The sequence below is a fragment of the Macaca nemestrina genome, chromosome 3 (assembly GCF_043159975.1).
Source record: "Macaca nemestrina isolate mMacNem1 chromosome 3, mMacNem.hap1, whole genome shotgun sequence".
In the NCBI taxonomy this organism is placed as follows: domain Eukaryota; kingdom Metazoa; phylum Chordata; class Mammalia; order Primates; family Cercopithecidae; genus Macaca; species Macaca nemestrina.
The window spans coordinates 101,055,426-101,071,010 of record NC_092127.1 but is presented as its reverse complement, the minus strand read 5'-3'; the positions used below and the strand labels follow the sequence as shown (position 1 = coordinate 101,071,010).

Below are 15,585 nucleotides of genomic sequence, written 5' to 3'. Positions count from 1 at the left end.
TTTCTACATCACACCATGGTAGTAACAACACCCATTTTGACACTGAACACAAACTTACGTTGCATAGTTACAAGTACTGTTTACTGTTGCATTGAGTCCTGGGCAGAAGTTTTGTCCCAAAAATTCATTATGCTGCAAAGCCTATAACACAAGCGGGAGCAGGGCAAGGTAAACAGTTTTAAATTTCAAGAAGTTTCCAAAGAGTTATCACAATCATGCCCTCTGAGTTTAATCTTTATTGTTATTTCTGAAAACATATTCACAGTCTTTGTCTCACTAAACCAACTAATGTTATTTTCCCTGGCAATCAAGAAGCCTAGGGCTGGAATTTTGGCTTCCAATACAAAAGAAGTAAAGTATTTGGCCAAAGCGGGAGACCTCTGGCTATATTACACCGTAGCTCCTTCCTCCTTCTCTCCCGAATTTTGTAACTCCATAAACATTCTAATTAAAACGATACAGTGGTGCTCAATGAGTATTGTTAATTTACAGTGACAATCTTTTGTTCTTGTTTGTTTTCATTAGAACCAGTTGTAATTTCTGGAAGTTAGAAGCTTGGTTATACTATACTAAGACACAGACAATTTACTTTGGAGTTAATGAGCTTGCAAAAGTCAATATGACTATGCTTATTATATGGTCTTTGTTCTTCTAATTTTCCTTTCATTATAAACATATGTATTCTAGTCTCCCATCTCTCATTTATTTCCTTATTGAACTGAAACACAACAAAATGTTTTTCATCAATTAGTCAATCTTTCTCCTTTACTAGGAGGTATCTCCCCACTCACAGCCCTTTAAAGGATGACTGAGGAAAATAGCACATGACTCCCTGGCCATGTGTTAACCAAGGCTAACAGGAAATTCTCATTCCTTGCTCCTAAAAGGTTTCTGGATGGGAGACTTTCACAGCTCATGGTCAGGGCAATGAGAATAGGAAGCTCGATTTCCATTGTTCCTAGCTTGGGAACGCAGTCACAACGACGGACAAGGAAGACCTACCGTAAATCCATATCGTGGAATGCTGAAGTACTGAAGCCATGACAGCCAAGATGCAATGGTTGTGAGATTGACCAACAGACCCGAAAAAATCTACAAAAAGCAAATACTAAGAGTCAGGACTGCTTGAGTAATTTCATGCAGAATTCTAGAGAATACCCTCTTCAAGTCCCTACCACTTTGTAAGTATTTCTTTTAAAACCAACTCTTTCTTGAAGTTCTTTCCACTTACTCTAGACACTCACTAAACTCTTCTCCTCTGCATGTGCACATCTCTATATAGCTGAAGTCATTTATGGTTTTAAAGGAAGAACAAAATATCTAATACATATTAAATATTCCATTTAATCGGAAGATCCTCAATTGTCAAGACTACGTACTCAACTTTATTTGTAACTGCATGCAATGGAAGGTCAAGAAGCACTGACTATTATAATGACACAACCACTATGTGTGCTCACCAATACACCTGGCATTGGAAGAACCTATACCAGATCAACCCTGAGCATCACACGCCCACCACACTTCACATAAGATTTGTTATTTACGAAGGTTTGCAGTCTATATCCCTATGACTTTAGCAAGGATATGAGGTTGTGAATGCAGGCTTAACATAACCCAAAGTCTAGAACTGATACAGAGTATAATGTGGCAAGAGGCAGAGTATAAACAGGATTAGTGCTATCATTTAAAGCCGTCAAAAAGTAGTAGCACAATGGAGATGCCAGGAAGACCTGCTGAAGATTGACAAGAGAACTAATTGCCACTACAAGCATACCGGTATATGCATAACAATGATGATGTTGCTGGTATGACTATATATATTCAGACTTGACCTGACCAAGTGCTTAGCATATAACACAGCCATCTCTGAGTAAAATACAGTTTTATGACTAGTTTTTAATGTTCTGTGTAGAAATCCTTAAAAAACAATAAATCGACCAAAACATTTGTATTTGCTGGATGACAGTATGGGAAATATAAACAAGCCTTATCACTTCCTCATTAATGTTTGCATTGGTAGTTTTCAAGTCCAGAAACGGAAGAATTAAACTCTGGCAAGAGTTTGTGCTAATTATTTTTATTTAAAGACATCTACTCCTACTCTAGCAGACACGACATGTTCCTGTCAAGTATGATGTTGAAGGGGAAAAAATGTAACTGGTTTCGTTCAACTGTTGATTCCTCTAAGTGCAAAATTTAGGGGCATGTAAGATTAGAATTAAGTAACCATTAAAAAAAAAAAGATAAGCAGAAACATATTGAATGTCAGGAACAAAACCCAGAAAAGAGGTACTTAGTAGTGTGTGAACGCTCCAATTTTCCAAAATTTTTAAAACACTCTTTTTCAAAATACAAGAGGGAACCAAAATAGACCGCTCACACCATACTCTGTTCTGCTTCTTATGAGGCTTAACATGTGTCTTGGAAAACAGTATTATAAATCCAACCAAACCATCTCTGCTGGTGGGTAAACAAGCTAGCAGTTCAATGTTGTATGTGGGAACTTTTAAAACAGAAATTAAAAATGTAAAAAAAAAAATAAGCTAGCAGTTCTCTAACACCAGCATGAAAGTCAGGCAAATAATCCGTCATTCTCAAGAGAATCTGCCAATCAAATGTTTTCTGGTTTTTGAAATTCCAATTTATTAAGGTTTCATAATATATCACCAAGAAACACTTTTTAAAAGCTCATTAGTAACAATATTAACTAAAATTATTGGAACTACATTAGAACGTAGCAAAAAAGGTTGGATAAGGGCAAAGAGGAAAGTTAGTACATTCTCTAACATAATCTATTTCAGTAGATGGCCTTGAAGCAGAGTCCCATTTACAGAATCCTCAAAACAGGTTTCACATGACAAGTGAATGTGCAGGAAGAAATGAAGGAAAAAAACAATTCCTTCTCAGAGGAAACACAGTTCAGACTCACCATCATAAACACAAAACAGATGGTCATGAGAAGTGTTGCTACGGAAACCACACTCTGACCTGCTGCTATGGCCAGTGCCATGGAACTGGCCGAATAAGCCACCATCATAAGGGTAAACATCATAATGAAGAAGGCGTCTGCCGTTGGCTTCAATCCTTAGTCAGAAAGAGAAGAAGTAGTTAACCCAACTGCCTAGGTCACCATATGTTTGGGATTGCTTATTGTGCAAATTTAACACTAATATTTTGAGAAACTAGTAATCAGAATGAAAAAAAGTCATCCACTCTCCAACCACCCTGGGTCTCCAGTGTTGTTTCCGTCCATGTAAGTGCATGAAGTTCTCACAGAACTGCATAAGCACTGGTCCTTATAACACTTATGTGCCATTATGTATAATTATGAACAATTTCTGAGTTCCTGAAGTACAACCAGCCAAAATTCAACTGCCTTCTCTTTTCACAGGAAACTCATCAATAGCACATTCATTTGCCCATACGTCCCCACATTACTCATTGTGTGCTGTAACTGTGTGAGTGAAGGGACTGGGACGATCGGGATGGCATGACCTCACAATGGTTGTAGTGTCTGGGGGAGGAGTAGGGGGCCTCCATAACCCAAGCCTCCCTAGACAGATTACCACATCACTCTGGATTGAAATGGGACTAAATTAAGTTTCATAAACTGCTTTCTAAACTGTAGTGAGCTAATCCTGTAGGTCATACAATCTGAAGATTTGAAACAGCCACAAGAACACCAATCAGGAGTCTGGAGATCTAGATCCTAACACTGATTGTTTAGGACACACCTATTATTTGTCAAATGGAAGGTTTAAGCTCAATCAGTAGTTCTTATCTTGTAGTGTCAAAATAGATATTTCTGGGGGTTGTGTGTGTGTGTGTGTGCATGTATCAGTGAAATATATGGAAATCAGATGCAAGGAGCCTGGAGTGAAGCCTGAGCATAATGCACAAATGAATCTCCACATCTATCAAACAAGTTTTTTTTTTTAATTAACAAGTCCCAAAAGTCACTGTCTTTCTCTCATTAAAGAAGCAGGGATGGAGAATATATATTAAATAAATACATATATATATTTAATCATTCCATATATCTCTAAGAGATTAAATATATTTAATCATTCTATATATCTCTAAGAGTGTGTGTGTGTGTGTGTATATATATAGAGAGAGAGAGAGACAGAGAGAGAGAGAGAGAGAAAGAGAGAGAGAGAAAAAAAACATAGATAGGCTATAAATATCCCAGCTTCTCCAGCATAGTCTCAAAGTTTTATAAATTCTTTCCATGTTTGTGTATAACACAAGCATCTCTCAGTAAAGTATAGTTTTGTAAGTGGTTTTACAAGTTCAGGCTGGGCACGTCAGCTCATTCCTGTAATGCCAGCACTTTGGGAGGTTGAGGTAGGAGGACTACTTGAGGCCAGGAGTGTAAGACCAGCCTGGGCAATACAGTGAGACCCTATCTTTACCAAAAACTCCATCTTTATGTGTGCCTGTAGTCCTAGCTACTCAGAGGCTGAGGTAGGAGGATCACTGGAGCCCAGGAGGTTGAGGCTGTTGTGAGATATGATCACCACCGCACTCCAGCCTGGGTGACAGAGCAAGACCCTGTCTCAAAAAAACAAAACAAAGCAAACAAACAAAAAAGTTCAGTTGGGAAACAGTCTCGACAAAAATAGTTGACAGTGAACAACTATTTCAGAGAGCGCAAAATGGACAAGCGTTTCCTTTTCTCATGGTTTGGTTTATATAAAGTTTTGAGAACCAAAAACATGCTTGCGAGGCACAACTGATTTCACCCATAGGCAAGACTAAAGACATGTCCTTTTTTGTTTTGTTACTTACTTACCTAACATGAAGTACACTATACAGGTAAATATAATACTTGGTAACATCCTCATGGGTAATAAATCAGATAACAGTTTTCCAAAAAAATAAGACGACACTCTGTAGTATCCGCTGATGTATTCATGTCTACAGAACAAAAATGCATATCATACATCCCAGATTAGTTTAAGAAGCCACAGAGCAGGCTAGACTGCCTGTTATAGACCTGTGCTGACAGCAGGGGTGGAACAAGCCAGTTTCCCACATCATCAGAGCTAGACCCACTATGCATGCCCATGAACACCTTGGGTGCCAGCCTGCCTGGGACAGCATCCCATGAAGCTCTGTGCACAGCCCCTCTTCTCATGACACAATTCCCTCCTATTGCTCTTTCTAGCTCCTGAACACTCAGTCCAGGGGAACAGATTCCACATATCCTCCCTCTCTTCAAAGAATGCTTTTCCTTCTTCAACGCTGGCTTTCCTTGAAGAACAGCACTTCAGTAGCTGATTTTGGTAGGAATAGAAGCTTTTCTTTTTCCCTATTTCTGGTTAGGAAGGTGGCCTGTTATTCTCCAAGTCCCCCAGTGCAGCTTCAGATCACTAAGCTCTTCTTACCTCTTCTACTCTCAAGTTAAAAAAAGAAAAAGACCTTCCTTCTCTCTCTCTTTTTTTTTTTTTTTTTTGAGATGGAGTCTTGCTCTTTTGCCCAGGCTGGAGTGCAGTGGTGCAATCTCGGCTCACTGCAACCTCCGCCTTCTGGGTTCAAGCAATTCTCCTGCCTCAGCCTCCTGAGTAGCTGGGATTACAGGAGCAAGCCACTATGTCTGGCTAAATTTTTGTATTTTTTTAGTGGAGACGGGGTTTCACCAAGTTGGCCAGGCTGGTCTCAAACTCTGACCTTGTGATCCGCCCGCCTCAGCCTCCCAAAGCGCTGGGATTACAGGCGTGAAGCACCGTGCCCACCCAAAAAAGACCTTCTTTCAATGATCATGTCTTCCAGCCATACATCCCTGTCAACTATCAAATTGTAATCTTTCCTCTTCCTGACATCTTTCTCCCACAATTCCAAACTCTTCCACCTCCTTCATGCTTTCCCTTTCTAATAATTCTTACATGTGACATGTACATTTGGGCAAATGTGATCCATCCTTGAAAAATACCCAGCCTGGGAAACATAGTGAGACTTTGTCTCTACAAAAAATTAAAAAAAAAAAAAAAAAAATAGCCAGGAGGCCCAGTGCAGTGGCTCACACCTGTAATCCCAGTGCTTTCGGAGGCCAAGGCAGGTGGATCACCTGAGGTCAGGAGTTTGAACCCAGCCTGGCCAACATGGCAAAACCCCGTTCCTACTAAAAATACAAAAAAATTAGCTGGATGTGGTGGCGGGTGTCTGTAATCCCAGGTACTTGGGAGGCTGAGGCAGGAGAATTGCTTGAACCTGGGAGGCGGAGGTTGCAGTGAGCCAAGATCGCACCATTGCACTCCAGCCTAGGAGACAGAGCAAAACTCAATCTCAAAAAAAAAAAAAAAAAAAAAATTGCTAGGCATGCCAGTTATTCAGGAGGCTGAGGTGGGAAGACTGCATAAGCCCCGCAGGCCAACACAGCAATGAGCCATGATCATGTCTCTGGACTCCAGCCTGGGCGACAAAGCAAGACCCTGTTTCAAAAAACAAAAAAAAAAGGGGGGGGGGGAAATAATACAAGAAATTAAACCAGTCTGCTCTTTACTGTAAGAATGCCTTCTAATGGCTCATGCCACTTCCCTGGTCCACTGAGGGCTAAGCATGGTCACATTCTTTGTCAACTTAATCTCCCCACTTCCAAGTTGCTGCTTAATCTCTACCAAGCCCCTCAAACTTTTCTTGTGAAGGTCATCAGTATTTACTAAAAACAAAAGATACTTTTCAGTCCCTTTATTGCTTGCTTTCTCCAACATTTGGATTTTCTGACCGTACTCAAATCTAGAAAAACTCTTTTCTCTGGATATCAGCTCCCAAAGGCTCAGGATTTTCTTCCCTATCCCTGGCTGCTTTTTCTCAATTAATATTGGTAATCCCTATACATATTTTCAAAACATCATGTTGCACATGATCAATATACACAATTTTTATTCATCAATTTAAAAATAAATTTTAAAAAAATACTGGTAATCCTCAGGATCCCATCCTTGGCCCCCAACTCCAGATGTGATCAGTCTAACCAACAGCCCCTGCGGCTGGACAGCCCTGTTCCCAGAACAAAGACCTACTCACATGAAGAGCTTCTTCTCTACCACAAAGAGTTCCACGGCCGACACGCTGCTGAAACACTGGTTGGTCGTCAGAAAGAAGAGAACCCCGGCTCTGCCATGAAAAGGGGAACCAAAGCACCACAGTCAACTCAGCATTCTTAGATAGATTTTCTACCCACAAAACTCTTTCATAAATGACAGTGTATAAAGTTAGGCAGGAAAAAAGGGAAACTGTTCTGGTTAAAACAGGGAAGCGTGAACCCCATCAAGCCTCTCCCCATCTCTTATGTCTCCACAGTGGTACCCATGGGACTACATATTATAGCTCATTTTGAAATTCACAGTCTTGGATTGTTGTGGAGTGAATTGCATCTCCCCCCACCAAAATTCATATGTTGAAGCCCCAACCCCCATTGTGATGGTATTTGAAGATGGGTCCTTTGGAAAGTAATTAGGTTCAGATGAGGTTCCAGGATAGGGAGGTGGGGAGAGTGTAATGGGAACAGCGTCCTAATAGGAAGAGACACCAGCTGCTCTGCCACACAAGGAACAGCAAGAAGGCAGGTCTGCAAGCCAGGAAGCGGGCCCTCACCAGAACCCAGCAATGCTGGCATCCTGATCTCAGACTTTCAGACTAGAACTGAAAGAAAATACCTTTCTATTGTTTAAGCCACTTGCTTTACGGTATTTTGGTATGGCAACCAGGCCAACACATAATTTTAACTAACAAAAATGCCAAGTACCATTCCTAATGTACAAACAGAAAAGTGGTAAGCTAAATAAAGTCTGCAAAGATTAAGATATTCAATTAGTCACTTTGATTTTAAAGTTGAACAAAGAATGTAAGTCATGTGGAAGCAAAATGAAAGACAGTGAAGGGAACCCTCAATCAACCCCTTATTATACGCATAATCTACATGCACCACACCACCATCATCAGGGCCGTGACATTATCCTTGACATGCTAAGACAGCCAGCAGTCTATGAGGTTTCCAGAGTGCTCAGAGGAAACCAAGTGGCACTTACTGATAAAGAAAAATCTAATTTGTGTGTCGTAATAAAAAGGAACACTATTAGTGCTTGTTTCTCAGTGAAGTAATTGAGATTTAAAAAGGAAAATGTTGGCCGGGTGTGGTGGCTCATGCCTGTAATCCCAGCACTTTGGGAGGCTGAGGCAGGAGGATCACGAGGTCATGAGTTCAAGACCAGCCTAACCAACATGGTGAAACCCTGTCTCTACTAAAAATACAAAAATTAGCCAGGCGTGGTGGCGGGTGCCTGTAGTCCCAGCTACTCAGGAGGCTGAGGCAGGAGAATCGCTTGAACCTGGGACATGGAGGTTGCAGTGAGCTGAGATTGCACCACTGCACTCCAGCCTGGGCAACAAAGCGAGACACTGTCTCAAAAAAAATAAATAAATAAATAAAAAGGAAAATGCTAAGTTAATCTACACTTTGATACAAATATGAATTTTATGAAGGCATGCCAACATCCCTGAAACACCATAACAAAACGATATAATTGACAGTGAAGGTGTGAGTTGAAACTGAAAAAGAGGTAAGTGACACATCATTTAAATGGCGTAAAAGGAAGAGAACATTTTTAAAACTGCAAACCCAAGTGAATAACACAATTACACTGAAAGAAAAAAAAAAAGAGTCCATAGATACCTAAAGAACAAAGATCTAAGGGAACAGGCTAGGGTCTTTTTTGTTTTATTTTATTTTTAGAGACAGAGTTGCCCTCAGTCACCCAGGCTAGAGTATAGTGGCATGATCATAAACTCACTGCAACTGAGTTGAACTCCTGGCCTCAAGCAATCCTCCCACCTTGGCCTCCCAAAGCACTGCAGTTACAAGCGTAAGCCATGGTGCCCAGACAGAACAGTTTTAAAAGTATTTACATATAATTAAAATGAATGAAAAATAGCCAGGCCTGGTAGACATGCAGTAATCTCACTTTCTGCACACAAATAAACCTAATATCAAGTAAAAAGCTAATTTCAGAACATGGAACATAGCAAAGATTCAATTCAATTTGTTGTCCTGTATCTATCAGTACAGTAATGTTCATAATGATTCTGAAAAAGTAGACAATGGAAACATTCCTTCAAAATCCTAAGAAAATTTATTTTAAACACAGCTTTTTCTTATTAAGGAAGAAAATTCATTCTAATTCTTTCAAGGTAGTAATCCATATCTGTTATATCTACTTATTGGTCTGAATATTTTTTATTTTGATTTTTAAATTATAAATTGGCATATTATGGTTGTATATATTTGTGGGGTACCAAGTGATATGATTCATGAATCATAAGTGTGAAATAATTAAATCAAGCTAATTATCACATCCATTGCCTCAAACATTTATTTTTTGTGGTAAAAGTATCTTAAAATTTAGCTATTCTGAAATTTATGTTATTATTTACTGTGTTCACCACATTGTGCAATGTTATCTCCAAAGAAAAATCCTTATTCCTCCTGTGTAACTGAGGTCTTGCACCTTTTGACCATCATCTCTCCGTTCCCCACACCCCTCCAGCCTCTAGTAACCGCCATTCTACTGTCTCTTTCAATTCCATTGTTTCAGATTCCATGTTAAATGAGATTATGTGACACTTCTGTGCTTAGCTTTCTGTGTTTGGCTAATTTCACTTGGCTTAATATTCTCCAGTTCCATCCATGTTATTGCAAATGACAAAATTTCTTTTGTTTTCCCTTGTGTATATATACCACATTTTCTTTATCACATCAGACCCTTAGGCTGATTCCGTATCTTGGCTATTGTGAACAATGCTGTAATAAATATGAGGGTGCAGAAATTTCTTCGACAAACTGCTTTCACATCTTTGGGGTAAATATCTCGAAGTGAGATGACTGGATCCAAATACTATTTTTAAAGTATGTCTTTTCCCTTAATATACACTGATTTGTTTAGCTATCACCACAACTCTGCAAAGCAGTTATTCCAGAGGTAGCTATTAATGCAAAGATGCTCATACTCTACCTATGATTAAAACCCAGTTTCTCAGTCACACAGGTTAGAGAAAGAGCAGAGAGTGCTTTCCTCTCTCAGAGAATTCATCCCCAAAGAAGAGAACTAAACCACTGGCCTCCAAGCAGTTTTAAATTATGAAGTACTAATATTCACCCCTGAACAAAACTTTGAGAACCTGTTTCCAGAGATGATGCTGAAACATTTTTTCCTAATCAATAAATCATTAATCATCCCAGGAGGGATTAAATCATACACACAGGCCACTTTAATGTAGTCCAAATGCTTATTTAAAAAACGATAGTGGGGTCAATGGGAGGCCGTGGGAGGAAGAACATCAGGAAAAATAGCTAATGCATACTGGGCTTAACACCAAGGTGATGGATTGATAGGTATAGCAAACCACCATGGTACACATTTAGCTATGTAACAAACCTGCACATCCTGCACATGTACCCTAGAGCTTTGGAAAAAAAAATGATAGCAAGCTTAAGTCAAAAATACAAATTATGAGCCCAGGAGTTCAAAGCTGCAGTGAGCTATGACTGCACTACTGCACACCAGCCTGGGCAATATTGTGAGATTCTGTTTCAAAAACAAACAAATTACAATAAGATGAATGCCTTATTTCTCCAGAAAACATCTGAAGAAACACCTGAAGTTTTTCTTTATTTCTCTGGATTTTTCTACCAAGAGCTTTAATGGCCAGATTTTCAGTCCTCTTTAAAGTTCCAGTTGAGGACCAGGTTACTCCATGTACTCCATGTCCTTTCCAAATGCTTCCTCCTGCACAATATAAAAGGCCCACAGCCTTTAGATCCTGTGATATATTCTGTGCTGGGTTAAGAAATGGCATCGACATGGGACACAAACCGTCAACTACTAGCAAGTCTGGAAATAATCCAGATACCTCAGGCCTCAGAAAAAGGAAAAGCATGAACAGTGACATCACTCTGGTAAATTGCTGTTTAATAATGGTCTCGTTGTAGAGTGACACTATCTGATTCCGTACAAAATAATTTATTTTACTTGAGTGATGAATCAACTTTTATGCTTATTCTTTAAAAAACAATCAGCCTTTTCCAGACATCAAAATAGTAAAATGGGGATGCTACCATCCACCTCCTCTAAATCACGTGGTGGTAACCTGAGACTATGGACAGCAAGCACTACGGAGCACAGTATCTGCCACAAGTGTTCTCCATACATGAAATAACCAGAACTCTGAGGGCTGTGAAATTCCTGAGTGCTTACGTTCAGAACGCAACATATCAATAAAAAGTCTCCTCATAAAATGAGGTTTTAAAGAGCCCATTGTGACTGAAACTAGGTAAGGATCACAACACTAACAAAAGTGCTAACCATGTAACAGGAAAAGCTGAGTCCCACCCCCACCATACCCCTAAGTCAAACACATACATTAAAAAAGTGACAGATATTAGTCCACAGGCAACAAAAGAAGAAACAGATCAACTGGACTACATCAAAATTAAAAATGTTTATGCATCGAAGGACACTGTCAACACTGAAAAGACAACCCAGGGAGTGGGGAAAAATATCTGCAAATCATGTATCTGATAAGGGATTAGTATCTCCTCAAAACTATAAAGCACTCCTACAACTCGACAACAAAAAAACAAACAATCCATTTTAAAATGGGCAAAGGACTTGAATAGACATTTCTCCGAAGATCCAGTGGGTCTCTACTGCTTAAAAGGGAGAAAAAGAAAAGTGTTGGTAAGGACATGGAGAGACTGGAACTCTTGTGCACTGCTGGTAAGAATGTAAAATGGTACGGCCACTGTGGAAGACAGTACAGTAGTTCCTCAGAAAAATTAACAGAATGATTATATGACCCAGAAATTCTAATTCTGGGTATATATCTGAATAACTGAAAGCAGGAACTAAAATAGTTTTTTTTGGGGGGGGGGTTGTTTGTTTTTTTAAGAGACAGGGTCGAACTCTGTCACCCCAGGCTGGACTGCAGTGGTGCAATCATAGCTCATGGCTCACTGCAGCCTAGAACTCCTGGGCTCAAGCCATCCTTCCACCTCAGTCTCCCAAGTAGCTGGGACTACAGACACATGCCACCACACCTGGCTGAAAGAGATCTCTGTGCGCCTAGGGAGCACTGTTTACAACAGCCAAAAGGTGAAAGCAACCCAAGTTTCCATCAATAGATGAATGGAAAAACAAAATGTGGTATGCACATACAATGGAATATTATTCAACCTTACAAAGGAAAGAAATCTGACACATGCCACATGAATGAGCCATAAAGACAACATGCTAAAGGAAATAAGCCAGTTACCAATGAACATCCACTGTATGATTCCACTTATGTGAGGGTCTTAGAGTAGTCAGGTTCAGAGACAGAAAGTAGAATGATGACTGCCAGGGGTTAGGAGAGGCAGATGTGAGATGGGAAGTTATTGCTTAATGGGTACAGATATTCCATTTGAGAAGATGAAAAGAATTCTAGAGCTCGATGGTGGTGATAGTTGCACAACAATGTAAATGTACTTAATGCCACTGAATGGTATATTTAAAAATAATTGGGCCAGGTGGAGTGGCTCGTGCCTGTAATTCCAGCACTTTGGGAGCTCAAGGTGGGCGGACCCACCTGAGGTCAGGAGTTCAAAGCCAGCCTGGCCAACATGGTGCGACCCCGTCTCTACTAAAAATACAAAAATTAGCTGGGCATGGTGGTGGGTGCCTGTAGTCCCAGCTACGCGGGAGGCTGAGGCAGGAGAATTGCTTGAACCCGGTGGGTGGAGATTGCAGTGGGCTGAGATTGCGCCAGTGCACTCCAGCCTGGGCAACAGAGCATGACTCTGTCTCAAAAATAAACTGACTCATCCTACCCTCAATAAAAGAATGACATTTACACTATACTTGTCTTAAACTCAAATTCTTAATGGATTTTCGTAAGATTGAAAAAAGTAACAGCACTTTCTTAAAATCAAGATCCAAACATTTACTTACCTGTTCTGGATTCCAGTAGAATCATTGTTTAGCCCAAAGTAAATGGCACCTATAACCAGTCCCAGTATGACTGTGACAATGATCTTTTCAAAAAGAAAAATGCAAAAAAAAAAAGGAAAGTTTCAATTAGAGATAAAAACTTACACACACAATTTATTAGTATAATATATATGGTTACATAATCAGATCTCGCCATTAAGATAAACACTCAATGACTTGACCAATGTCCCTGGGAGAAAATAAAACAGCATATGTTATTTAGACTGCTTCCTAAGTTAAAAATTAAGTTATCTGTGGTTTGGGGAGACTGGTAGGACACAAAGCACACTACTGGAAGAGCTGGGCTTCCTCCCATTGTACCACCCGGCAGTCAGTTCAGGGTCTGCTTCAGGTTACTGAGCTTGTGAATACCACACAGGGTAGCAGAGCAATGCAAGACTCAGCAAAGCAAAGTCCAGGTGCCTAAGAGTTTTGACCCTGAACTGAACTCTCAACCTTTGTGCCAACGAACATGAGTCATTTTATATTTCAAGAGGTTAAAGTGAAAACAGGATATCTTTATTCTTAACATTAAAAATAAATAAAAATTTTGAAGCACACATTAAAAAAATTCTAACAATGGAATTTTGCACAGTGAGGAAAGAGGGGTGAGATGGAGCCCGCCTATCCAACCTCTAGGGAGTCCACGCCTGCACTGGAAAAGTGCATTGTCACTGTCACCAAAGCATTCGGCCAGCTTTCTCTGTACACACTCTGCATGCTTCCACTACCCATCTCCTGTCACTGCTTCCTCATCGCTTCAGCCAGTGAGGCCTATAGCCAATGCTGCAGACCTAAGCTGCCAATTCTTTGCCGTTCTCACCATTCTTCACCACTCAGTAGATTTCTATAGCTCCTAAGGAGATTGGACAAACATCACTCTTGTTTCTAGGACAAAGCATCTCTTAAGGACACTTCAATAAGCAAAGGGTTAAGGGTTATGTTATCAAATAATTTATTTGAGAAAATCCTACTTATATTTACTCATGAGTTAAATATTAAAAAACAAGAAATGGGCTGGGCATGGTGGCTCATGCCTGTAATCCCAGCACTTTGGGAGGCCAACGGGGCAGATTGCCTGAGCTCAGGAGCTTGAGACCAGCCTGGGCAACATGGTGAGACTCTGTCTCTACTAAAAAAAACACACACACAAAAATTACCCAGGCATGGTGGTGTACGCCTGTAGTCCCAGCTACTCAGGAGGCTGAGGAACAAGAATCACTTGAACCCTAGAGGTGGAGGTTGCAGTGAGCCAAGATCGTACCACTGCACTCCAGCCTGGGTGACAGAGTGAGACTGTCTCAAAAAATAAATTGATAAATAAATAAAAATTTTAAAAAAGGAGTGGTAATCTAAAGAAGACAAAATATCCTACCATGTCTTGGAATCATCAAAGTTAAAAAAACGAAATCTCAATACTCCAACAGTCTAGTGGTATCAAGATTTAAAGTCACTGATCAAGGACACTTTTGGCATGAAGCACACCAAACTGCAAAAACAGTACCATGATCTGTGATAACTAGTTTGTGAAGAATCTAGTACGGAAAGAACATTATTTCAATATTTCTACTTATGAGATGTCTTTTAAAATTCACTTAGAAATTTTGGGGGGAAATCCATTATGCTGGCATATTTTCATTACCCTCAGAATATACTTCAACAGACCAAGCTTCCAAAATAAATGCAGATGACTGTATCCACATGCATGCATGCATGTGCATACAAGAGTCTATATTTTCACATAGTAAAACTTTTAAGAACATTCAATTCAGGATTTTTTTTTTTTTTTTTTTTGAGATGGAGTCTTGCACTGTTGCCCCAGCTTGAGTGCAGTGGCACAATCTTGGCTCACTGCAACCTCCACTTCCAGGGTTCAAGCGAATCTCCTGCCTCAGCCTCCCCAGCAACTAGGATTACATGTGCCAGCCACCAAGCCCGGCTAATTTTTTGTACGTTTAGTAGAAATGGGGTTTCACTATGTTGGCCAGGCTGGTCTCAAACTCCTGACCTCATGATCCGCCCACCTTGGCCTCCCGAAGCGCTGGGATTACATGCATAAGCCACCATGCCCAACCCAGACTTTTCAAACTAAACATTCCACATGCTTTGTCAAGTTTTCATTCAAACTTGTTATCTTATACTAACACTGAGTGTTATGATTAAGATGTTTCCTAAAAGTTTCAAAGTTCTAAAAATGTTTTCAAAGTCAGCTTTCAAACATATTGACAAAATAATCAATCCTGTAACCTTGGCATGCTTTTATAAGGTGTGTCTATGTTATTCTTTCTGGCATTAAAGAAAGGAAAACAAACACACAAACTAAACAATGCACAATGGAGTGCACAGACCCCATCTGCTTCCAAGTTCAGCTGTTCAGGAAACACTTGGCACCTTAAATGAACATGAAATCTTCTCATACAGATAATGCATTCATCCTAAGATTTTCCAAATACAACCTTTGGTAGCTGCATTATCAGAGGCCAAATTTGAATCATATAAAGAAATAACTAGTTCAAGCCAAAGTGCAGCTGTAAAGCAACAGATACAAGATTTATCA

The 15,585-nt window shown here is 39.9% G+C and overlaps 1 protein-coding gene across 1 annotated transcript in view; it reads right to left on the bottom strand.

Moving 5' to 3' along the window:
- The window catches only part of LOC105479643 (ATP binding cassette subfamily G member 2 (JR blood group)), a 61,411-nt gene that overhangs the window by 4,357 nt on the left and 41,469 nt on the right, over nt 1-15,585 (bottom strand). Inside the window, exons 10-15 of the mRNA XM_011737725.2 lie at nt 12,990-13,072; nt 7,033-7,122; nt 4,799-4,923; nt 2,933-3,087; nt 1,003-1,092; nt 59-141 (exon numbers count right to left, since the gene is read on the bottom strand). Coding sequence (XP_011736027.2) covers nt 59-141; nt 1,003-1,092; nt 2,933-3,087; nt 4,799-4,923; nt 7,033-7,122; nt 12,990-13,072 — 626 coding nt within the window. The remainder of the gene's footprint in view (nt 1-58; nt 142-1,002; nt 1,093-2,932; nt 3,088-4,798; nt 4,924-7,032; nt 7,123-12,989; nt 13,073-15,585) is intronic.